The sequence below is a fragment of the Megalobrama amblycephala genome, linkage group LG10 (genome assembly GCF_018812025.1).
Source record: "Megalobrama amblycephala isolate DHTTF-2021 linkage group LG10, ASM1881202v1, whole genome shotgun sequence".
Lineage (NCBI taxonomy): Eukaryota > Metazoa > Chordata > Actinopteri > Cypriniformes > Xenocyprididae > Megalobrama > Megalobrama amblycephala.
In genome coordinates, this window is record NC_063053.1 from 6,279,886 (window position 1) to 6,304,479 (window position 24,594).

Sequence of the window (24,594 nt, forward strand, 5' to 3'; positions counted from 1 at the left end):
GACTGACTATTATGATTTAAAATGCTGTGAAAACGCATTCATTGTTAGTTTATGATATCTAATGTATTAACTAATGTATTAACAAAGTTATTGTGAAGTGAAGAAACATCAAGTTTTTTTTTTTTTTTTTTTTTGACCAGTTCATTAAAAGAACTGGTTTATGAACTGGTTTACTGGTTTACAACAGAAACACATTGGTTGTGCTGTATATTTTTGTTTGTATTCAGCCAATGATATAATCAATTTGAAAGACTTCAGATTCCTAATGTTGCTGAAAATAATATACAAGATACATGTTTTCAAACACCAGTGCTCACACAACCTCACAATTACAAAAGTGTACACCTTTTATGGAGGCTTTTTATTTCTGAAAGTGCTTAAGCCAGTATGATTCATTTTTCTGAAATGCACATGTGTCAGATGTTTTCTGATGCTACCTTAATGGATGTTTAGAGTAATGTAACAGGTCTCTTGACTGTGCTTTGCTGATGTAGTTGTAATGCTTTTTGCATTGTACTAATGCTGTTCTAACACTGGGCTGTCTCTCTCTCTAGTCTGCAGAATCTGTGTTCTCTCATCTTGTGTCTCTCTCTCTGCTGTGCAGGGGGCCCTGTGTGAGTGCGATTACACTGAGCTTCTGTGTGTGTGTTTGTGGGGATTTAAGTAAGAGAGAGTGTGTGTTTGTCTGCTTTAACACAGTATCTCTTCCCTTGCAGTGTAAAGCATTGTGTGTATGTGCTTTTGTGTGTGTATTTGATGTGATTCAGCAGGATTTGGTGTGTATGATGTTTAATTGGTGTGTGTGTGTGTGTGTGCGCTTTAATCCTGTGTCTCTCCTGCTGCAGTATTGCAGTAAATGTATTTAAATGTTTTGACGTTTATATATGTCATTATATGTACGTGTGTGAGAGAGTAATCCTCACTCTTTTTCTCTTTCTCTCTCTGTATCTGTGTAGTGTAGAGATTTTTTCAGAGTGGGCAGAGGAATCTATGAGGATCTGTGTCGCCGACTGCCTCTCTACCCGTCTGACTTCACTGATGGTGTGTCAAGCATAAACTTACAAATAAGAGTTTTAAAATGAAAGGTTTTTCAATATTTTTAAAAGGATATATGGTCCTCTAGTGGTCTTATTAACGTCCTTAGCTAAATTTGAAGGTGTGACAGTAGTTCAGCTGATTTCAGAAGAGCTTGTACACTAACAAGCACGACCAGGACGTAAATGCATGACATTGCTGGGTTTGTAACATTATATTACACACAAAGATATACCGTACAGCCAAGCAATCTGAGTAAATCAAAGACGCTATCCTAAACTATCCTCTCTATTTCTCATATTGCATTTAGAAGTCTTATTAATTTTAATGAATCAGTTCAATTATATAAATTAGAATATTTTTAGTTATTGTTGTATAAACTACACTAATAGATTTATTCAGCAAAGATGCATTAAATTGATCAAAGAAAAAGTAAAGACATTTATAAGATTTCTATTTCAAATAAATGCTCTTCTTTTGAACTTTGTATTCCTCAAAGAATCCTGAAAAACTGTTAACTGTTTTCAATATTGATAAAAAGAAGAAATGTTTCTTGAGCACCAAATCAGCAGCTTGACCATCACATTAATAATTACATTTTAATTAAAAAATAAATAGTAGTAATATTTCACAATATTACTGTTTTTACTGTATTTTTAACCTTACAAATGTAACCTTGGTTAGCATAAGAGATTTCAAAAAACCTTACCAACCCCGAGCACTTTGTGTCAGGTGAGTATAGCTCTAGTTATATTTATTTTATATGTAATAGCTATAAATATGTATAATACAGATTTATTATAGTATATGGGTTTTATGATTATATTTGTGTTATTTGGAGCTGATTTTTGAGCTTCAGTGAGATCTCTGCAGTCCAAAAACTGCAAATGACTCCATGCGGCTACAGGTCTTCCTTCATATTTTATTCACCAACAAGAGTCTGATTTAAAAAGTCAGACATAACTGAATGAAAATGATCTGAACTACACTAACTGCGTGAAATAAATGACATGCCATTAAACATATTAATCTCACAGGTTAACTTTGACAGCTGTAATATTTTTATATTATGTGTTTATTTTATTTTATATAAATGTGTGTGTTTCAGGATTAGTGGGTAATAACAAAGCCCTTGTCAAGTTCATGACGACATCCATCTTTCTCTACATTGCTGTGCTGCTTCCTGCCATTGCTTTTGGCTCGCTCAATGACGAGAGCACTCGGGGCGAGATTGGTGATCACTCTCTCTCTCTCTCTCACACACACACACTCTTCACACACACGTTAGGTTTCTATGTTTTATGGGGACATTCTATAGACGTAATGGTTTTTATACTGTACAAACCGTATATTCCGTCCCCCTACACTAAACCTACCATCACAGAAAACTTTCTACTATTTTAGGTTTTCAAATTCTGATCATTCTGTATGATTTATAAGCTTGTTTCCAAATCATTAGGATATTAAGTAAAGATCCTGTTCCATGAAGATATTTTGTAAATTCCCTACCATAAATATATAAAAAATGTATTTTTGTGAGTGGATATGCATTGCTAAGGACTTCATTTTGACAACTTTAAAGGCGATTTTCTCAATATTTTGATTTTTTTTGCACCCTCAGATTCCAGATTTTCAAATAGTTGTATCTCGGCCAAATATTGTCCTATCCTAACAAACCATACATCAATGGAAAGCTCAATTTAAAAAAAAAGACCCTTATGGCTGGTGTTGTGGTCCAGGGTCACATTTGGTCCCCATAACGTAGGGAATACCAGGACCACACATACATACACATGCACAGACTGAGCTGTTCTCTCTCTTGATTAGATGTCCAGAAGACAATCATCGGGCAGAGTATAGGTGGAATCATCTACTCGTTGTGTGCTGGCTCTCCTCTCGTCATTCCACTGACCACAGCGCCCATCGCTATTTTCATCAGCGGTATGTACATACATGCCTTGAAAATAAATGCAAGTTCACATACACACATACCTTTTCCGTTGCGGTCTGGTCTTGAGCTTTTCTTCGTTTTTTTTTACGGTATATTTAGATGAGCACTCATTGTTTGTGGAATACTTTGACGTTGAGTGTTTAGAGAGCTCTGCTAACCACAGGATGAGGTGGAACAAGACTCTTAATCTCACAAACAGCAGGATGGGAGTCTGATATGGCCACCATTTGTTTGGGCAAAGTTTGATGTTTGCCCTGGCTGAGAGGAGATTTCCTCCTAAAGCTCATTCCTGCGGCTACAATCGCACACCAGCGGGAGAGTTGCCCTGAAAAATGGTTTTGCTGTAGTGAAACGAAATTCTGTTTGGATAAAAATGTGCAGATGAGGACAGAACCGCCACATCCATCTATAAAAATGATCCTTCCCAATCAAAGATCTTGTCTTGTGGTTTCTCATGGGAATAACAGCAGGAATTCTTTAAATCTTTATTGAAATGTTTGGGAGCAGTTTTTTTAAACATCAAACGATCAACATTTACTGTGAGTTATTATCCTTTGTCATTATGAGATTTGGGTTGATTGTGTTCTTTTCGCACGCTTGTTATTCTGTTCGTGTGGAGGACTCTTAAACGTTGTTGACAGCAACATTGTGTCGTTCACTGTAAACCCCCCCCCCCCCCCCCAAAAAAAAAAAAAACCTGCCCAGTCGGTTTTGCAGGGAAAAAAAAAACTGGCAGCTGTAATGCCAGAATAATTCCATAATCATATTTACAGAACAACCTGTGAATTTGACAATTTAAAACTGTAATTTACGTCAGAGCCGACATGATTGGGCTTTGGGCGACCCGAGTTCGATTCCCGCCTCGTGTACCTTTCCGGATCCCATCCCTCTCTCTCCTGCTTCACTTTTTGTCTATCCTATCGCAATAAAGGCAAAAACGCTAAAAATGAATATATCTTTTTAAATATAAAAAAAAAAAAAAAAAAACATTTTAAACCGGTAAATCCAACAGCCCTTTTCTGCTATATTAGCAAGTCAATCTTGCTGCTTAAATCTCTTTTATGCCTTTAACATATATGTTGACATGCACCATAATAATAATTGTGGGAAAGAGAAAGCCACATGACGAGTCAAAACAGAACCACAAATAGCTTTTCTACAAGTTGAGTTAAATATTGATATATAGAAGGTGCAGAGTGTCATACACATAAATATAACACCATCATGGTAACACACATGACAATTGCATAATGCAGTAAACTTTCATCTAACAACATAAGATGTTACATAAACCCTAATGTGTTTAACAGATCAGAAAAAAAATGGTAACACTTTAGAATACTGTTCCATCTGTAATGAATAATTAATGACAGAACAGTATTCTAAAGTGTTACTGAAAAATCTTCAGAAGAAACATAATTAAAAACATAAATGAAAAACCTTCAAATGTGAAGTATCTGGAAATGTCAGTTTACGGCTTTTGACTGTAAATTTTGAGATGATTTGTTCTTTCTTTGAGATGATTTTACTATAAAATTATATGAAATGTAAGGTCTATTACCGTTTCCCCCCATATATAGAAAGGGAACTTAACCAATTAACAGGTTTTTACTGTAACATTTTTTTGCGGTCTTTTACAGTTTAAATTACTATAATTAGGGTGACCAGATTTCTCATGGTGGAATACGGGACGGGATGGACAGGCAACCCCTCCAAATGGGCAATATGACCAAAAACTTATTTCCTGATACGAGAACTTATATTTTATGATAACAATAGGCTATAAATTATAGAGTTATTTCATTTTTGTTATATAAAAAAGAACAAAGAAGCAAATTACAGACAATAGGACAAATACGATAGAGATAGTAATTAAATAAACTTAAGTTTTTCAGGTATAGTAGGTTTATTTAACATACAGTACAGTCCAAAAGTTTGGAACCACTAAGATTTTTAATGTTTTTAAAAGAAGTTTCATCTGCTCACCAAGGCTACATTTATTTAATTAAAAATACAGTAAAAAACAGTAATATTGTGAAATATTATTACAATTTAAAATAACTGTGTACTATTTAAATATATTTCACAAAGTAATTTATTCCTGTGATGCAAAGCTGAATTTTCAGCATCGTTACTCCAGTCTTCAGTGTCACATGATCCTTCAGAAATCATTCTAATATGCTGATTTGCTGCTCAATAAACATTTATGATTATTTTCAGTGTTGAAAACAGTTGTGTACTTTTTTTTCCAGGATTCCTTGATGAATAGAAAGTTCAAAAGAACAGCATTTATCTGAAATACAAAGCTTCTGTAGCATTATACACTACCGTTCAAAAGTTTGGGGTCAGTAAGAATTTTTATTTTTATTTTTTTGAAAATAAAATAAAAGAAATGAATACTTTTATTCAGCAAGGATGCATTAAATCAATCAAAAGTGGCAGTAAAGACATTTATAATGTTACAAAAGATTAGATTTCAGATAAACACTGTTCTTTTGAACTTTCTATTCATCAAATAATCCTGAAAAAAATATTGTACACAAATATTTTGTACAATTGTACACATTAAATGTTTCTTGAGCAGCAGATCAGCATATTAGAATGATTTCTGAAGGATCATGTGACACTGAAGACTGGAGTAATGATGCTGAAAATTCAGCTTTGCCATCACAGGAATAAATTACTTTGTGAAATATATTCAAATAGAAAACAGTTATTTTAAATTGTAATAATATTTCACAATATTACTGTTTTTACTGTATTTTTAATTAAATAAATGTAGCCTTGTAGCTCTGTATTTGACCATTCAGGCACAAAGAGAACTGAATTTGGGATTGTGCGCTGTCTGAAAGAGCGCTTCTGGTGTGCATCAGTCAGTGCGATACCACATTACGTTCATCTTTTCACAACTTACTGCACATAACTCTTTTTGAAGATTCTTGTTAAATGTACACACACAACGCTTCTTTGACATCTTCGCGTCTAACTTGATCTGCATCTGCTCAGCGCTCTCTAATATCCCGCCTTCACTAACTGCAAGTTAATCGATAACTAATTGTGATTGGATGGTAATTTTGTTCTCTAAAATATACTAAGAGATTGGCTTTGATTAGGCTATTCTCACATGACTGAAGACTAGGCCTACTACTCGCTTTTGTGATCACCTTGCAAAGTCAATTTAGGAAAGAAGCAATACGGGAGAAAACATGATTTTCATAATAAGTCGGGACACTACAATTAGAGCTAAAATATGGGACTGTCCCAGGAAAAACGGGACATCTGGTCACCCTAATTATAATTTTCTACAATGTTGCATCTGTGTGTTTGTCTCTCTGTGGCTGCAGTGATTAGGGGGATCTGTGATGATTATGAGCTGGACTTTGCAGCATTTTATGCATGTATCGGCCTGTGGAATAGCCTCTTCCTCATCATGGGAGGAGTCTTCAACCTCAGCCTGCTTGTTAAGCTTTTCAAAAGGTCAGACACACACCTACAAATATACATACTTATGCAGACACCACTGCTTGAAGACTGAAATAATTTTTTTTATGTTTTTGACCCACAGGTCGATAGAGGAGGTGATAGCTTTGTTCATTTCCATTGCTTTTGTAGCAGACGCAGTTAAGGGCACTGTCAAGAGTGAGTGTTATACATACACACATACATATACACAGCCAAACCTTTTGGAATCATCTGGATTTCTGTGTGAATGATTCTTAGATTACAGTCTGATCTTCATGAGAAATATAGGAAAACTGGGGCTAGTTGTAAAATAAAGACTTTTAACATTTTACACTGTTGCTGCCTAGGGAAAACGATACAGTTCATTTAACATATGACTCTGTTTAGTGATAATGGGGACATGCTGTCAAACTACAGAATCTGTTTCATTAGATTCACAGTTAATTGATATTAAAATGTTATGACTTGATGATAGATTGCCCAGAATGCCAGACTTCTCCAATCATTCAGTCTGCTTACAATCGACTGCAAGCTCTCATTCAGATCTGCCTTCATCCAATCAACAACTGATTGATAGATCTAAGTCACTGGAAGAACAGATCTGCTGCTACTTCCATTCCATTCCATATAGAGAAATATAAATAAAAATAACTCTACAAAAAATGCTATAGTCTATAGTATAACTACATTATGCTATACACTATAATACAGATACAGCATACACTACTGTTTAAAATTTTGGTGTCCGATAAAGATTTTTTTAATGTGACTGAAAGAAGTGTCATCAAGCTCACCAAGACTGCATTTATTTGATCAAAATACAGTAAAAACAGTAATATTGTAAAAATGTAATTACAATTTCTATTTTAATATATTTTAAAATATAATTTATTCCTATGATGGCAAAGCTGAATTTTCAGCATCATTACTCCAGTCTTCAGTGTCACATGATCCTTCAGAAATCATTCTAATATGTGGATTTGCTCCTCAAGAGACATTTCTTGTTATTATTAATGTTGTGAGGCTTAATTTTTTTTTTTTTTTGTGGAAACCGTGATAAAATGTTTTTATCAGGATACTTTAATTAAAAAAAAATCTTACTGATCCTAAGATTTTGAATGGTTATCTACATATATTATACTGTATTTGACTTATATTATTGTGTAGTGTATAAATAGCTATTTAATAGCTTTTAAACAAAATTTTAAAAGATGACATGAAAATATTCTAAACAAAATAAAAAAAAATATAAAAGTGACAACTATTTATGAAAAATACAGTAGCCTTTTTCTGAAAACACTAGGGGTGTAATTGTAACGGTACTTTTTTTCGGTACGTGTCTTTTTGTTTGGTACACGTGTACCGACGAATAAAAAGTTGTATATCCCATTAACCACCATTAACCAATAATCGCAATAAGCTCTATGTTTTGTTACTGTTGATAAGAAACAAAGTCTCATCCCTCAAATTTTGTCCATTTTATCACGAAATTCAAACAATAAAAGCTGTTTTGACGCTCGTTGATGCGCCTCATTTCAAGTGGTAACGCGGAGCATGAGTTAACGTGATCATATCTTCCTCTTTAATACTAGTTACAAAATAAACATGAATGAACATCTCAAGGTATGTTGAAAAATTTACTGAAACGTATCTCTTGTAATCGTTCAATCAGTATTTCAACCGTGAAAAGACATCGATAAAACAGCTTTTAAACAATGTCACATAACATTTACCTCAGAAAAGCCATTCAGTGTCAGCTTGTTAGTTCGCTAGAGAAATTAACTCTTTCGCTAAATATATGCACTATATTAGCCTATATTTTACTTAACCTGTCTTGATTATTTAATGTATATGTTTAATGTATGTTTAAAACAAGTTATAAATAAATATATTTTAACATTGAATTGGAGTAGATACAGATTTAGAAGTTAATGCAAAAACTGCCTTAGGCTATGCAATGTTTGCATACAGGTTTTATCTGAGTGATGATTATTATATCTAAAAAGAAATTGCAACTTAATTTAAGAACTTGGGCTCTGTTGTTAATAGGTTGTTTGCACATGACGTCACAGCAGAGGCGTGAATGAGTCTGGAGGGCAGGGAGTGATGTTTCTATATAGGAATCTCAAAATTTGCATGTTTTGCGTCGTTTATGGTTTCTCAAATCGATAAAATCGAGAACCCAGAAGGTGTTTATATCGTTTACATAACTTATACCGTTTTTTATAACTTATTTCGTTTTTTAACTTTAAAAGTTGTCGCCTTTTATAGTGTTTTGCGTCTGCTGATACTTAAATGAATATGGATACCTGCTTACCTTTTTGACTTGGTTAAATATTCACATTCTTCATGCTATCGTTTGCAGGGAGGAAAAATATATTTTATCCTATTTAATTATAATTTGGTATTTTCACTTCAGTTTTGTAGTATTCTGTTCACAATGTTGATCTGGTTACCATGAGAACAGTGTCACGCGCTGCTGCTTCAGCCATCGTATCGTAGAAAATGTCCAAATAAAATAAATGTGTTCAACAAGCTGACAGAAGTCGATCCATTTATTTGTTGGAAGCGTGTAAATGTAACTAGTTTTAATGTTGTTTTTGTAAATATATACACTTTCCCATATGGCCACGAAGGAGAATCGGAGGGTCACGTTCAGGACACAGACACGCTGTATTTTTGTATTTATTTCAACAAATGACAACCAAAATCAAACCCATAGAAGCTCGTGAACAGTTTTGAAGTGGCTGTGTGCAAGTTATAATCATTCACAAGCCGAGTGATCATACTCTAAAACATAATGTTAATTATTACACAAAAACCAAATACAAAACTCAGCAAAGTATGTGATTATTTTGAGTGAAAGGCAGTGGCTTTATTTAGTGACATTATTACATTTGCTAATCCTCTTCCCTCACCTTCTCAACCAAGGCGAAAATTGTATTACCATCCATTTTTTTTTCCACGAACGATATCGTGAGTTCCTATTACAATTACAATGGCGACATTTTTCACAATCACGACAGAAAATCAAAATACTGCTCTAACTTCACTAGTAGAAAGGCAGCGCGATATAAACAAACCCAGACTAGAACTGAACGCGGTGTGACGGCATCTTCACATCCTCTATATCTGCCTCCTCGATGGCAGGAAAGTCTTTCAATTCAGCGGAAAAGTCGCTCCTCTTCGTAACATAAGGATCGCGTCCAACATATGTTGTGATTTTCTATTTATACCTTTCTAAACCAGCAAAGAAAGGACTTTTCACCATCTCTTCCATTCTAATTTTCACTGCTTGCCCTCCATCGGAATTTCGCGCGTCACCAGAACCACGTGATTGCAAACAACCTATTGAAAGAAAGGGCTCCCTATATATAGTTTACAGTATTAGCAGGGATAGATTTTTTTTTATCCTTAATAAAATTAATTATAATTGAATTTATTTAAAGACAGAGACAGAATTTGTTCAGTAAACCACTGTTTAATAAGAAAAAAAGCAATATTATGTTTAGTTTTCTCCCTCCGGCTATACCGAATCCATACCAAACCGTGACTTCAATACCGAGGTACGTACCAAACCTTTGTTTTAGTGTACCGTTACAGCCCTAGAAAACGCACATCAATGTTTTAGTTAAAATCTACTTTCATTGTATAGTCAACCCTTTGGATGGATATATATCTCACAAATATGATCATAATTTAAAATATTTTAAAACCTTATTGTTACTAAAACATAATCTTTGCGTAATAACTTTTCCCATGTGACAACTACGACTGGCCTTAAACACACACAGACAAATCATTTTGCAGTGCCATGTCTTTATTGAACAAGTGTGTTAAACAATCAAGATAACCTCTCCTATAATGACCTCTTGGAAAGAAGGTAATTGGACTCAGCTGTGGGTTTGACCTACTATACTCAATGGAAAGCAGCATGTTACTTGTTACCAAACAATTGAGCAATCTAGTCTGATCAAAAGGGACTTCAGAAAACCTCAGAAGAAGAACTCATAAAACTCATTGTTTGCAGGGGATTTGGAAGATTTATGCCTACAGTCAGGCAGATCAACACCATCAGTTCAGAACCATTGCCGCGCTTCCTAGTAGATGAAGCCAGTCTAATGTGTGCTTCATAATTATCAAAAAAATCTACACTTCACATAATAGGCCAGTAGGTGGCACTTCATTAACTATGATAGTTTCATCAAATAGTAAATGATGTATCAATATACATAAATACACGTGAATTTAACACTACTTACCATTATTGCAACTTCTGGTGCTGCATGGTTTTGTGCAGTGCTTTATAGTCAGTTAACATCCATTTTGTCTGAGATGCAGTTTGATTTATTAAATGAGACAAACCGCATAAATTGCTCATTGTCCAATGAAATTTGAACTTCTTGTGCTAGATCACGATTGGTTGGTGTATTATACATGACAAACGGGCATTGATGAATTTTGTAATATTGGAAATCTCTATGATATATGGATTTTTAATTAAATCGACACACTAGCTTTGATTATTAATGAAAAAAAGTTTTTTAAAAATTGTTTGGTTTATTTTTTTCTTCCGTCGAGCCATAGGCACTTACTGAAAGAACCATATGGAGAGCCTAGAGGTTTCCGAACAGACTGTGGAAAATCTGTCAGAACGCAATCAAAACACACGCAACCCATAGCAACGCATTATGGCAACGCCTTAGACAGACGGATATGTAAAAATAAACAGGAATTTTCCAACTTTTGAGCGATTCGTTACTATTGTACACATTGTCATGTTAATTATAATTCAATTGCATTTTGTTCTGACCACAATATTTTCATTGCTATTTGTCTGAGAGGGGCACTTTTGGTTAATTTTGAAAAAGGGCAAGGGTTGATTTTTAAAATGAATAAAAATGATTTGCATTTTTTTTTTTTTTCAACTTAATGAATTGGCTTGTCAACTGTATTAAGTTTAACGGAAGACCAATGTGGCATTTTGAGAGAAGTTTCATTTGCACATAGTTGAAGCAAGATCAGACGTGTTCTGAATCATTGGAAAACAGCCTGGAACAAAAACTGCTAAGACACTATTCATTTTCAATGTGAATTTTTTAATATACCTGAAATAAATGTAAAGAACACAAAACTCCCAATACTCTTGCCAGAACCTCACTGCAACTGTGAAGGATTGTGGGTTGAGTATAATGATGTGGGGCTGTTTTGCTGCCTCGGGGTCCGGACGACTTGGAGTCACAGAGGGACCAACAAATTCCAAGCTATATCAGGAGCAGAATGTCAGAGCGTCTGTTTGTGATCTGAAACTCCAAAGAAGTTGGGTCATGCAATATGACAATGATCCAAAACACAGGAGTCAATCAACAACAGAACGTTTCAAACAAAAGAAATTCAGCGCTTCACGATGGCCAAATTAGAGTCCTGACCCCACTTCCTTTGAAATGTTCTGCAGTGATGTGAAACAGGCCGTTCGAGAAAGACATCCCAAAAATGTGCATGAACCGAAATGCGCATGTGTTATCAGCAGAAATCATTGGTTGATGTTATTGGCAGTAAACAAGATTCCACAAAAATTCCATCAATAATCGTGATTGTTTAAACCAATTATTCAATAAAGATGTGGCGCAGGAAAAATGTTACGTTTTGGAAGACATTCAAAATGTTTACATAATACAGCTTCAAAGATGATTTTAGACTGACATATACTGTACTTTTTAAGCAGCCTTACTTAATAATACCTTTTTATCTTTAAAAGATAAAACAAACTTAAATAATAATTGATATGTTTTAATAATTAAAACTGTATTTTAAAATTTGTGATTTAAATTCTTTGACATGAGACCAGAGTGGCATTGCCAGATTATTAAGTATGCGTCACATGTGATTCTTTTTCCCATCAATAATCGTAATTATCAGCAGAAAGCGTTGGTTAATGTTATTGGCAGTACACACGATCCCACAAATATTCCATCAATAATCCAGATTGTTTAAACCAATTATTCAATATAAGATGGCAGAGAAAAAAATGTTGCTCTTTGAAAGTCGTTCATGCTGACGCTTTCAAAACTTTTACACAATACATACAGTAAATACTTCGATATACTGTACTTTTTAAGCAGTCTTTCCATTACAATAGCACCTTTTTATCTTAAAAAATAAAATAATACAAAATTAGTAAATAATATTTTTTTAATAATTAAAATGAATAAATAAATAAAATGTAATGTATTTTAAAATGTATGGAAGTATTTTTAGTAGCGTGAAAGTATTGTTTAGTATTTCTGCATCCGTATCAATTGTTTGACTTGAGACAGAATGGTGTCATAAGTGATGACTGATTGTTTTAAACAATTATTTAATAAATATGTGGCACAGTAAAATTGTGAAAGATTCAAAAACATTCAAACAATGCATAAAATAAACATTAATTTTACACCTACATATACTGTACATTCATTTTGACCTATTCTTACAGTATATGAATAGTAATACCTATCTTGGTATCTCCTTTACAGTCTTTCATGAGTACTATCATGCTCCTACTTTGGCCAATGGGAGTGCGGCAGAGCTGAATCGCATCAGTGGAAGTGTACATTTAGGTGACTTGAACCTGACAGAGACGGGGCCCGTGTCCCTCCCAGAATCCTTCATTCTGTGCACACGGGCTCGGCCGCTACTCTGTCTCCTCCTCATGCTGGGCACACTGTGGGTGGGATACACACTGTACCAGTTCAGGAGGAGGTGAGGATCTCTCCTTGTCTCTCTCTTTCTCTCTCACACACACACACACACACACACACACACACACACACACACACACACACACACACACACACACACACACATCTGCACACACACTGATGAGTATTTTAAAGAGTGATAGAACACTGTTTTGACACCCCCATCTTTCCATTTTTTCCTGGCAGTCCATTTCTGCATGTGAAGATGAGAGAGATTCTGTCCGACTGTGCTCTGCCTATCTCAGTGCTTGTCTTCTCTTATGTGGGATCATACGTCTTCAACGACATTGCCTGTGAGTCATGTGACACTATATGTGTTCATGTTGCACACACACATTGACACTTAGGAACACATTTCTTCAATATAGTTTAAAAGGTAATAAAAGGAAATCTAGTTTTTGTTCTACTTTTGTTCTATTTAATTTCTGCAGAATACAAAACTGGTCTTTTTTTCTGGTATTACCAAGCAAAACGTGTTTGTTTTTGCTATTGTTATTTTTTATTTGCAATGAAACATTACATTTTATTTAATTTTATTTAAAAAAAACAAATTATTATTTATTTTTATATTATTTTTCATTTAATTATTATTTATTATCCATGTTTTTGCTACTATTATTTGATAATATTAGATATAAAAATATTATATTCATTACATTATTTTACTAATAGTCAATATTAATGTTTTGTTTTGACCATAATAATGATATTTAATATAAGGTAAAGCAATTAAGATCATTTATGATATAATTTAAGCAGAGAAAAAACTAAACATTCATAATGATAAAATTGCTTTATTGTGTAAATGTCTTTAATCATATTAGGGATTATCTTCAACATGTCAAAATGCAGCATTTAAGCAGCAATTTTAAATGAGATGCAAATAGCGGAGAAGATTCAGTACTGAGAATCAGTTCAATTTTGGCTCAGTTCATGTCCAGGAAGGCTTGCCAAAACGTACACCCCTACCAACACTTAGACATTCAGACACACACACATACTGCCTGTACTCTTGCTCTCTACTGCCAGCACATTACAGCAAAGCCACTCACTCCGACTATCACTACATTATTCCTCCAACTCCTCTGTCATCAGTTTGGTGTGGGAGTTTAACTTGGTTATCAGAGTGAGATTTCACTTCTTACCTCAGGCTCTTTAAACGTTCACACAGCGCTCCAATGCTGCAGTCAAGAGGCTCATATTCAAAAACAGATTAAATCAGAACCTTTCAAAAAAGTCTGCTTTTGCAGGAAAAAGACCAAACAGTCCAAAACTTTGCAAATTATACACGCACATATATACACACACACTGCTCAGAGTAAATGAGTACACCCCCTTTGAAAATCTCTGGAGCAAAGCTAAATTTTAGACTACAAATATTTAATTTAACAAGAATTCAACCAGGTGAGTCTAATTATTCATTACACAGGTGTCCAGCAGACAGTTGACTATAAAAGGTTGTTAAAACCCCTTCCCATTTCATGCTGTTAGCAATGGCTCCACACGGAAGAGGGAGAGGTGAGAAAGACCTGAGAAAGAAAATAATTTCTTTACACCAGAAAGGTGAAGGCTACAAGAAGATCAGCAAAGCTTTACTTATCAGTCAGAATACTGTAGCAAAAGTGGTACAAAAAAAAAAGATGGACCTGCAACCATCTCAGGTCGTTCACGGAAGTTAACACCTCGACAGAAGCGTCTTCTGATGAGAAGGGTTGGAGAAAAATCAGCATGCAAGTTCACTGCAGTTATCTAAAGAAGTAGAAAGCCAAACTGGGGTGACTATTTCCCATGACACAATACGGCGTACACTGCAGAGGAATGGCATGCATGGGTGCTGTCCACGAAAGAAGCGTCTCCTAAAGCCCAGGCACAAAAAAGCCCACCTAGAGTTTGCCAGGGCCCATGCTGACCAAGATGAAGAGTACTGGGACTCTATACTCTGGAGTGATGAGACCAAGACAAATGTGTTTGGAACTGATGGCTTCAAAACTGTCGCAAAGGTAAGCAATACAAAGAAAAATGCATGGTGCCTACAGTGAAACATGGTGGTGGCAGTGGCCTTATGTGTGCTGCTGGTGTCGGGGAGCTGCATTTCATTGATGGCATCATGAATTCACAGATGTACTGCTCTATACTGAAAGAGAAGATGCTACTATCACTCTGTGCCCTTGGTCGTCGTGCACTTTTCCAACATGACAATGATCATAAACACACATATAAGGCCACTGTTGGATTTCTGAAGAAGAACAGGGTGAAAGTGATTCAGTGTCTCCTGATCTGAACCCAATCGAACACCTATGGGGAATTCTGAAGAGACAAGTTGAGCATAAAAGAGGTCAAATGAATGAGGTCCTAGAATATAGCCATGATGTGTCTTCCTACATTGTTGTTTAAGAAATGAAAAGCTACACACTCCATCTTTAAAGGTTAAAATAACTGTTGACAAACATATAACATGCTAGAAACATAATAATCACTGTAATAATGATCCATTAATAGATTCTTAAGTATTTGCCTATTAAAATCCAAACAGCAACATTTTTTTTGGCCGGGCAGTGTATACATAAAATGTAAATTCATGTCCTGTTTATACTTAATATTGTCACATATTTCTGGTTAAATAAACATTATATTACTGTACATCAAAAAAAGAAAAGAAAAAGAAACCAAATATAATTATATTTTGTATGTTTTACAATAGCAATGTTACTAATGTTTTATTTATTAAAAGTTTAAATCTCATCAAGTTAGTGTTTTTAAGCATTTTTACATTTATTATGAAATATAAATGTATAAATGTTTTTTTTTTTTTTGTTTTTTTTTAATAATCAACTTATTTTCGGGTCAAGAGTCATCAAGCCCAGTAAACAATGGTCACAAACATGAAGATGCACCTTTAATTTCACCAAGCTGGTTGCTCATGCTATCATGCTTTGGTTAACTTGGGTTGTGCCTTTTTGGTTGCAGTTTGTTCTGTGGCATTTTGTTCAATAAAAATACTGTTTCGCCTTTGTAAAGTAACATCACTGATGGATTTCACTTCATTTCAGCGCAAATGATGAAAATGGTTTGACTTTGTCATGTGCTCTCTTTCAGTGCCAGTGTTTAACTTCCATGAAGGCCCAATGTTTCAAATAGCCCCGCTGGATAAGCTGTCTGGAGCAAGTGTTCTGAGCGCAATGGGTTTGGGCTTCCTCCTGTTTCTCCTCATCTTCATTGACCAGAACATCGTAGTTTCTCTCACAAATGCACCCGAAAACAGGTTCATGTCTTTTGAAATTAGTTTATTTTTGAAAACATCTCACCACTAAAAAGTGACTTCATCACAATAATTATTAAAATCAACCTAAACATCAACCTAACCAGGTACAATGTGATAAAGTGACAAGCAGCCTCTTTCATGTCTAGGAATATTGAGCCCTGGCAGTTTTGTTTAGCATTATTCGAAGCATCCTACAGCCATTTATTTTCAAAGAGCAACAAATGAGCAACAGCAACCAAGTTCATCTTTATGCAAATTATCATTAAGTATCATGATAAGACTAAAATACACTGGGTGGGGGGGATACCAGTTAATATAATTCCAGCACTTGACAGAATACCAGTTAAAAGATAGCCAGTGGAAATGGTTTTGGTGTCAAAAAAGCATACACTACCATAAAAAAGTGTCTTGCATTTATTTGATAAAAATACAGTAAAAACAGTATTATGAAATATTATTCGAATTTTAAATAACTGTTTCTCAATATATTTTAAGATGTCATTTATTCCTGTGATGGCAAAGCAGAATTTCAGCAATGTCGAAAACTGTTGTACTGCTAAATATTTTTGTGGAAATCGTGACACATTTTATTCAGGATTCATTGATGAATAGAGAGTAGCATTTATTTGAAACCTTTTGTAACATTATTAATGGTTTTACTCTCACTTTTGATCAATTTAATGTATTCTTGCTGATTAAAAGTATTAATTTTTTCTTTAAAAAAAAAATAAAAAATCATACTGACCCCAAACTTTTAATTGGTAATTTATGTTATTGCATGACATCCAGCATGCACCTAGCTGCATATTAAACATTAAATATATTATTATTGGCTTTCAGCATGGACAGAAAATTACAGGTCACTGGAAACTTGTCACTTTGCACCTGGATAGGACACTGGGTGAGATTGTGCAGAGGTCTTAGAGACACTGTGAGTCGTGACTGTGTGTGTGTGTGTGTGTGTGCCACAGGTTACTGAAGGGCACGGCGTATCACTGGGACCTGACTCTGTCTGGCTTGATTAATATTTTGATGTCTGTGCTGGGCTTGCCGTGGATGCATGCTGCGTTCCCGCACTCCACTCTGCACGTCAGACAGCTGGCCATCGTGGAGGAAAGGGTGGAGGGAGGACACCTTTACGAGACGTGAGCACACACCACATCGACGAGCCACACGCTCACAAACAATTACAATCGCAATCAATCTGTGAAGCACAAACGTCATTATAGCAGTTATTGGCACAGCGTGCTTGGTTTTAAATGACGCCTTTATGTGTGTGTTTGTGTGTGTGTGTACATGTGCGTGTGTGTAGTATAGTGAGTGTGAAGGAGACGCGAGTGACCTCGCTCGTGGCTAACATCCTGATAGGTGTGAGCTTGTTTCTGCTGCCGGTGCCCCTGCAGTGGATTCCTAAGCCTGTGCTTTACGGGCTCTTCCTCTACATCGCTCTCACCTCCATTGACGGCAATCAAATGTGCGACCGCATGGCTCTGCTACTCAAAGAACAAGTGAGTATGTGTGTGTGTGTCTTTGATGAAAACAAAGGCAAATAAAAGTCAAAGGTGTTGTACAAATAAGAACACAGAACAGAGAGTGGTGCACCCGCTGTGCAAATAAAGCAACAGAGCGCCCTCTAATGGTCTGAAATGACTTTGTCTCCATTGATGCATTTTGTGGCTATTGACACTTGGTCGCTTTGTTGATTTTTACTGAGCCAGTCGTACGTAAATGCCCTCATAAATGCATTTGAGATGGATAAGGAGGTGGTTCTAAAACTGTGTAAATGCTATGGATGGGCAAAATGTTTCATAATCGACTAGTTAGTGGGATTTTTATTACACGAAACTATAAAACAATTCATAACAAAAGGTCCAATAAAGATTGGCACAAAACCACTTATTCACATCCTGAAAGCAGAATGATTCAGTGTAACCTGAGTTTGCTAAAACTATTTTTATTAAATATTAACATTTTAAGTTAATGTAAGTTTAAGCGTAATACTATAATATATAATATTACATATCATTGTAATATAATATAATATAATATAATATGTTAACATATGGTAGTTTGGAAGTCCCTTAATCCACACATGAGCAAACAATCATAGATGAGACACAAGGCTGTAGCACCCACAAAACTGAAATATTAATTGCCATATGGGACGAAATTTCACTGCTGTGCATTAGCATCATCACAGACGTGATCTCCATTATGTATGCATATAGCCCTGATTTAGATGTGATTTATATTATTGAGGAGACACGTGTAAGTGAAATGTCCATAAATGAATGGATCTTAGTCCCATCAGTCAATACGCTCAAGGTTATAGAATTTTATTCATCTGCATTATGATGGCCATACCCAGTCCTTTCTTTCGCTTATCTCTGTCTTCTCTTTCTTTGTCACTCAATTGCTCTTTCTCAGACGTCCTACCCTCCAACTCACTACATCCGCAAGGTGCCGCAGAGAAAGATCCATTACTTCACTTTCCTTCAGATGGTGCAGCTGCTTTTCCTCTGTGCGTTTGGGATGTACCCTCTCCCGTATATGAAGATGATCTTTCCTCTGCTAATGTTTATCCTCATACCCATCAGGTGAGTTCTGAAATGCCTCCAGCTTCCAAGTCATGAACTCCTGTCTGTCTGTGTTGTGTGTGTATTGCTAGGCACGTGCATGTGTAATAAATTGTGTTTGCTAAAGGTCATGTGACAGAATGATGAATGAAAGGAAAGGAAAAATCTTTAATAGTTCTTATAAATGTACTTCTGTTGGTTTCATATGGTTTTGGTTATGGTTTTTTAAATGGAATGACTCTAAAAATGTCATGTATTCACGATTCAGTTCGCCAGGCATGGTTTGCAGCAATCGACCTGAAGGACACAAACCGTTTCTTCCCTTTACGTTCAAGGGTCGAGCATACCAGTGCAAGATCCCCCTCTTCAGGCTGTCCCTGTCTCCCCGTGTCTTTACCTTGCCCCGCTCAGGGAGGTGGGTATTCGCATTCCCCAACTATCTCAATGACTGGCTCATTCTGGCCCAGTCCCGAGATCAGTTATGCGAACACAGGGACCTGGTGCTCAGGCACTTCAGCCATCTGGGGCTTCGGGTCAACTGGGAAAAGAGCAAGCTCTCCCCTTTGCAGAGCATCTCTTTTCTCTGCCTGGAGTGGGACTCGGTAAGTATGACAGCATGTCTCACCAATGAGCATGCACAGTCGGTGCTGAACTGCCTGGAAGACAGCAGTTTCAATGAAGCAATTTCAGAGGCTCCTGGGGCATATGTCATCCGCAGCTGCGGTCACACCACTCGGATTGATGCATATAAGACTGCTTCAGCACTGGCTACACAGCCGAGTCCCAAAACAAGCATGGCGCCATGGCTTGTTCCGTGTGGCCATCACACCGAGCGGCCGCCAGACATTCAGCCCTTGGTCGGACCTTGCCTTCCTATGGGCCTGAGAGCCCTTGGAACAAGTGTCCAGGCATGTTGTTGTCACAACAGATGCCCCCACCACAGGCTGGGGTGCCGTATGCAACGGGCATGTTGCTTTGGGCTCCTGGACAGGACCTCAACTGCAGTGGCATATCAATTGCCTTGAGTTGCTTGCGGTACTCCTTGCCCTGCACCGTTTTGAAGGTTGCTTCAGGGAGGACGAGGAGCAGATCTTGTTAGTTGTGCTGTACTGGCCCAAGCGGACCTGGTTCCCAGAACTGATGCTCCTCGCAACATCCCCTCCCTGGCGGATTCCCCTGAGGACGGACCTGCTTTCTCGGGTAAGGGGCACCATATGGCACCTGCGTCCAGACCTCTGGAACCTTCACGTGTGGACTCTAGACGGGACGTGGAGGACATAAGTGACCTACCGCCAGCGGTAGTTGACAATGTCACTTCAGCTAGAGCCCCCTCTATGAGGCACGCTTATGCTTTGAAGTGGAGTCTGTTCACTGAGTCGCATTCCTTCAAGAGGGCTTGGAGCGGAGGCTGTCCCATCCACCTTGAAGGTGTATGTCGCCGCCATCACAGCACAGCTGTTGTCCGTTTGGACCTACAGAGAGCTCCCTTCAAGCCCCTGGAGTCAGTTGAGCTTAAAATCCTGTCTTTAAAGACAGTGCTCCTGATTGTGCTCCTGACCACACTCGCTTCCTTCACAAGGAAAATGACCTGCAGGCATTTTTGGTCAGCGATTCGTGCCTTGAGTTTGAGCTGGCCCTGTCTCATGTCATCCTAAAACCCCGGCCTGGATACGTGCCCAAAGTTCCCACCACTTCCTTCAGGGTCTAGGTGGTGAACTTGCAAGAGCTGTCCCCGGAGGCGGAAGACCCAGCCCTCACGTTGCTGTGTCCCATTCATGCACTGCGTGTTTACGTGGACCGCACGTAGAGATTAAGAAGCTCAGATCAGCTCTTTGTCTGCTTTGGAGGTCAGCAGAAGGGAAAGGCTGTCTCCAAACAGAGGTTGACCCACTGGATAGTGGATGCCATCACCTTGGCGTACCAGGCAAGGTGTCCCCTTGGAGTGAAGGCTCATTCCACTCTGGGTTTTGCCTCCTCCTGAGCGTTGGCACATGGTGCCTCTCTGGCAGACATCTGCAGAGCTGCGGGCTGGGCAACACCTAACACATTTGCGAGATTCTGTAATCTCCGAGTGGAGCCGGTTTCTTCCTGTGTGTTGCGTACAAACAGGCAATGTACGGGAAAGCTAGCTCTGTGTTTTGCTTGAGGCACCATTCCCCTCTAACGGGGATACAAGCGCCTACTTGCTCTTCAGGTGAGTTCTCCACTCGGGCAGGGTGTGGTCTCCATAGCGTTCCCCTCCTTTGGGACTGGGCACGCTTCCCCAGCATTTTGGTCTTGGCTGAAAAACGGTGGGAACTGAGTTCCGAAGCACTTTTCCCTGGGGTAGGAACAGCAGCTTCAACTGCCCCCACAGTAAACCCTGTCCTTTCCATCCCTTTCGGCATGGAAGACTTCCCCTCTGGCTTACTTGGAGCGCTGGGTAGGTTACGACATTTGTGAGAGCAGTTGTAAAGAGGCACGCCGTAGCTTGCCAGCATCTGCATCTCCAATACTCGTAACAGAGTTCAGTAACTATGGCTCATTCCATAGGGACCCCATGACGTCAGTCCGACATAACGTAGAATGTGACTGACTGAATGGGAACGTCTAGGTTGCTATTGTAACCCTGTTACGAGACACACATTATAGACACAATACTTCCTTGAAAACACAGTGCTACAACAACCATAATGAAATTACTTTCCACAATAGATAATGCTTTACAATGAATTCTGTTAGAGAGCTACGTATGGCAATTTATCTGTTCGATAAAAGACCTTACTCACCTGTTGAGTAATAAAAATGTCATCTCTGTGTTGCTTTTACAACATTTCAAATCCCTCATTTCTCGCCATCTCCAAAAAGCCAAGCCAGTTTTAATTCTCATTTTATTACGAGCTCTGTCGAATTCTCTTTTTGCTAGTAAGCTAGTTAGAGATTTGAACAGCTCTGTGCCTGTACAACCCACTTTATTCTTAATGGTCTATGTTTTGTAACTAACATTAATAATCTCTTAATATTCAACATTAATACATTAACAATATGCCGCACCACTGCACGTCAAAATAAATGCTTCTTTCAACAGGAGGTGAAATGGATTTAGCATATTAAATTTGGGGGTGGCACCCAGAGTGGCCAATCAGATGTCAGCCTCGACACCCCTCTGGCTCTGCCATTGTGTATATATATATATATATATATATATATATATATATATATATATATGATATAAACATATATATGACATTAACATACTTTGAATTTTGTCTCTGCCTCAGGAACTGCCTACTGCCCAGGATCATTGAGGCTAAGTACCTGGACATTATGGATGCACAGCGCATGTGAACGCATGCACACTGAGCCTCTGAGCAAAGGACTCTGGGAATTGTATTTCTAAAATGCAAAACTCTGGGAGGAAAAACAAACTGATCTAGTTTTAACAGCAGGCATTCTGGTGAAGCACTGAACGAGTAATAAGAGTAACAGAATGAGAGATTAGAAAAGAAGGATATTTGAAGACTGAACAAGAGAAGGGGGAAGGAAGATGAGATGCCTGTTCAAGACAGAGTAGAAAGACAGACCGCTGTCTGACTGTTTGACTATTGACCTCGGTCAGTCATTGCTTCTCTCATGATCTGAATAGTACACCAAAGCCCCCTCCCCCCCTCTTTAGTCTATTTTGATGTATCCATACATCATGATACAGATCAAACACTTGATTTAGAAGACGTAGGAAACCATCACACTTATTCTCAACAATTGTGCCATGACTAAATTACACGAGTGTCCTCTCCATTTCCGATCATAGTGTTTTTGGACACAAACACAGTTGGTTTTTGAACAAGAGACTGAACTGAATCTGTAGCAATACCTCTTAATGCTGAACACTGACTTGCGCACACACACCCAGTGCACAAACTCTCATTTGTCAAGTAAAAAACCTGTCAATCGCAGATTGCATTTTGGTACATATCAGTGCAAATAAGTAATAATGAAGTGAGCATGGACCAAAAGAATACACTCACCTTATTAGGAAACTGTGTCTCATAGCAATACAGCGGATTATTAGAGGCTATCAATATTTTAGAGTTTTCTAAAGAGAGTTTTCTTTTGAGGTAAAAGACTTATAGTTTGGATACCCACTGATGTGTTGAGAATGTATCCTAAGCGCTGGGGTTTCAGGGAAAAGGAGAAAAACAAGCAGCATTTCTGTGGACCTTACTCACTGCTGAATGGACTCTGACATTTAAGCTTTGCACATCACAAGACACCACGACTGTGTACCTTCCCCAGTCACACACGCACGCACACACACACACACACACACACACAGGCATGATTATAAACAATGCCCAAAAGAAAGGCACTTAAACGCACACGATCATGTCCGTCCTTCTCACAATATATTTAAAACAGAAAAAGCATGCCTTTTATAAGACATTGAAACTTTTGATTTGTATTACTATTATGTAATTTGTTGTGTTATTATTAAAAGCAACTAGAAATAATGGTCAAATGAAGGTATAGTTCCATTATATCCTTATTTCATAGTTGTTTATAGTTGTTCGCGGTCTTTCTGAATAAACCCTCTTACAAATCCCAAGAAATTGGAAGATGCCGATATCTCTGATGATTTTGACCCATCGAACAACGTTCGAACAACATTCCCAAAATAGACGTTATAAATGAAGGCGCACAAAGAAAGAAAGACATGGTTCGATTAACTGTGGGCAAAAAAGTGAGCACCTGTGCACTTAATCATAGGCAATATGAGATTAGAGAAAACTGAGAATCAGACTAGCCATGGAGAGCTTTAAGCTTCAGAGAGAGATTAGACGTACTATTAAAGAAGTTGGTTTTCTCTTAAAGATCTCGCAGCACTTGCGTAATCAGCATTCCCATTTCTCTCTCTCTCTCTCAATGTTCCCTGTAACGGTATCATAGTTATTCTCCTTGAGTCCAGACCTCTGGTGTAAAAACAACCTCCCTTCCCAGTAATCCTGTTTGTCATTGGACATCTCTCAGTATTTACTGTAATATTGAAGTATTCAACTTTAATTTGTGATCACTCACACCTGGGTGGGATATGTTGACGAGTTTTGTTTTGTGCTGTTTAAATATTGTTTTGGATTTTTTTATTTTCCTAATCATGAATGTATAATGTGTAGATTTTTATATAGCACATAAAAAAGATCCATTGTCAAATCGATTTTGTCAAACAGATAAGCTAAATTTGTAAACTGCAATATGTAAAAACTAAGGTAAATAAGAGACATGTTTATTGGAAGGTTTGTGTGGGTTTAATAGGGGTATGCTATACACTGAAATCTAGATCATTTCAAGCTGATTGCCAAATAAAGAGATATATTGATACCCATCTGTTTCAGCATTCCTCTGTTTTCTATTTATGTTGACTGGCTACAGTTCATTTTCATTACTAAATGCCAAAGTTTATTTATTTTTTTTTTTATTTTTTTTAGAAACGTAGTCATAGTCAAACTGATCTAATCATGGTTTTACCAGAATGTTCTTGATAAACGTACCACATTTTAGATAAAAAACATGTAGGCAGTAACTGCCCTC

The 24,594-nt window shown here is 37.2% G+C and overlaps 1 protein-coding gene across 10 annotated transcripts in view; it reads left to right on the top strand.

The window, feature by feature from the left end:
• Window positions 1-24,388, top strand: part of slc4a11 (solute carrier family 4 member 11) — a 103,330-nt gene extending 78,942 nt beyond the window's left edge. For 8 of the 10 annotated variants that reach the window (XM_048204167.1, XM_048204164.1, XM_048204173.1 and 5 more), the window contains 13 exons: window positions 555-614; window positions 957-1,041; window positions 2,144-2,269; window positions 2,863-2,976; window positions 6,331-6,463; window positions 6,552-6,625; window positions 12,967-13,192; window positions 13,378-13,484; window positions 16,288-16,453; window positions 17,425-17,598; window positions 17,766-17,961; window positions 18,881-19,050; window positions 22,290-24,388. In XM_048204167.1, coding sequence (XP_048060124.1) covers window positions 555-614; window positions 957-1,041; window positions 2,144-2,269; window positions 2,863-2,976; window positions 6,331-6,463; window positions 6,552-6,625; window positions 12,967-13,192; window positions 13,378-13,484; window positions 16,288-16,453; window positions 17,425-17,598; window positions 17,766-17,961; window positions 18,881-19,050; window positions 22,290-22,356 — 1,698 coding nt within the window. In that variant the 3' untranslated portion in view covers window positions 22,357-24,388. The remainder of the gene's footprint in view (window positions 1-554; window positions 615-956; window positions 1,042-2,143; window positions 2,270-2,862; window positions 2,977-6,330; window positions 6,464-6,551; window positions 6,626-12,966; window positions 13,193-13,377; window positions 13,485-16,287; window positions 16,454-17,424; window positions 17,599-17,765; window positions 17,962-18,880; window positions 19,051-22,289) is intronic. The other 2 variants (XM_048204169.1, XM_048204171.1) reach the window with 1 other exon arrangement.
• The last annotated feature ends 206 nt before the right edge of the window (window positions 24,389-24,594 follow it).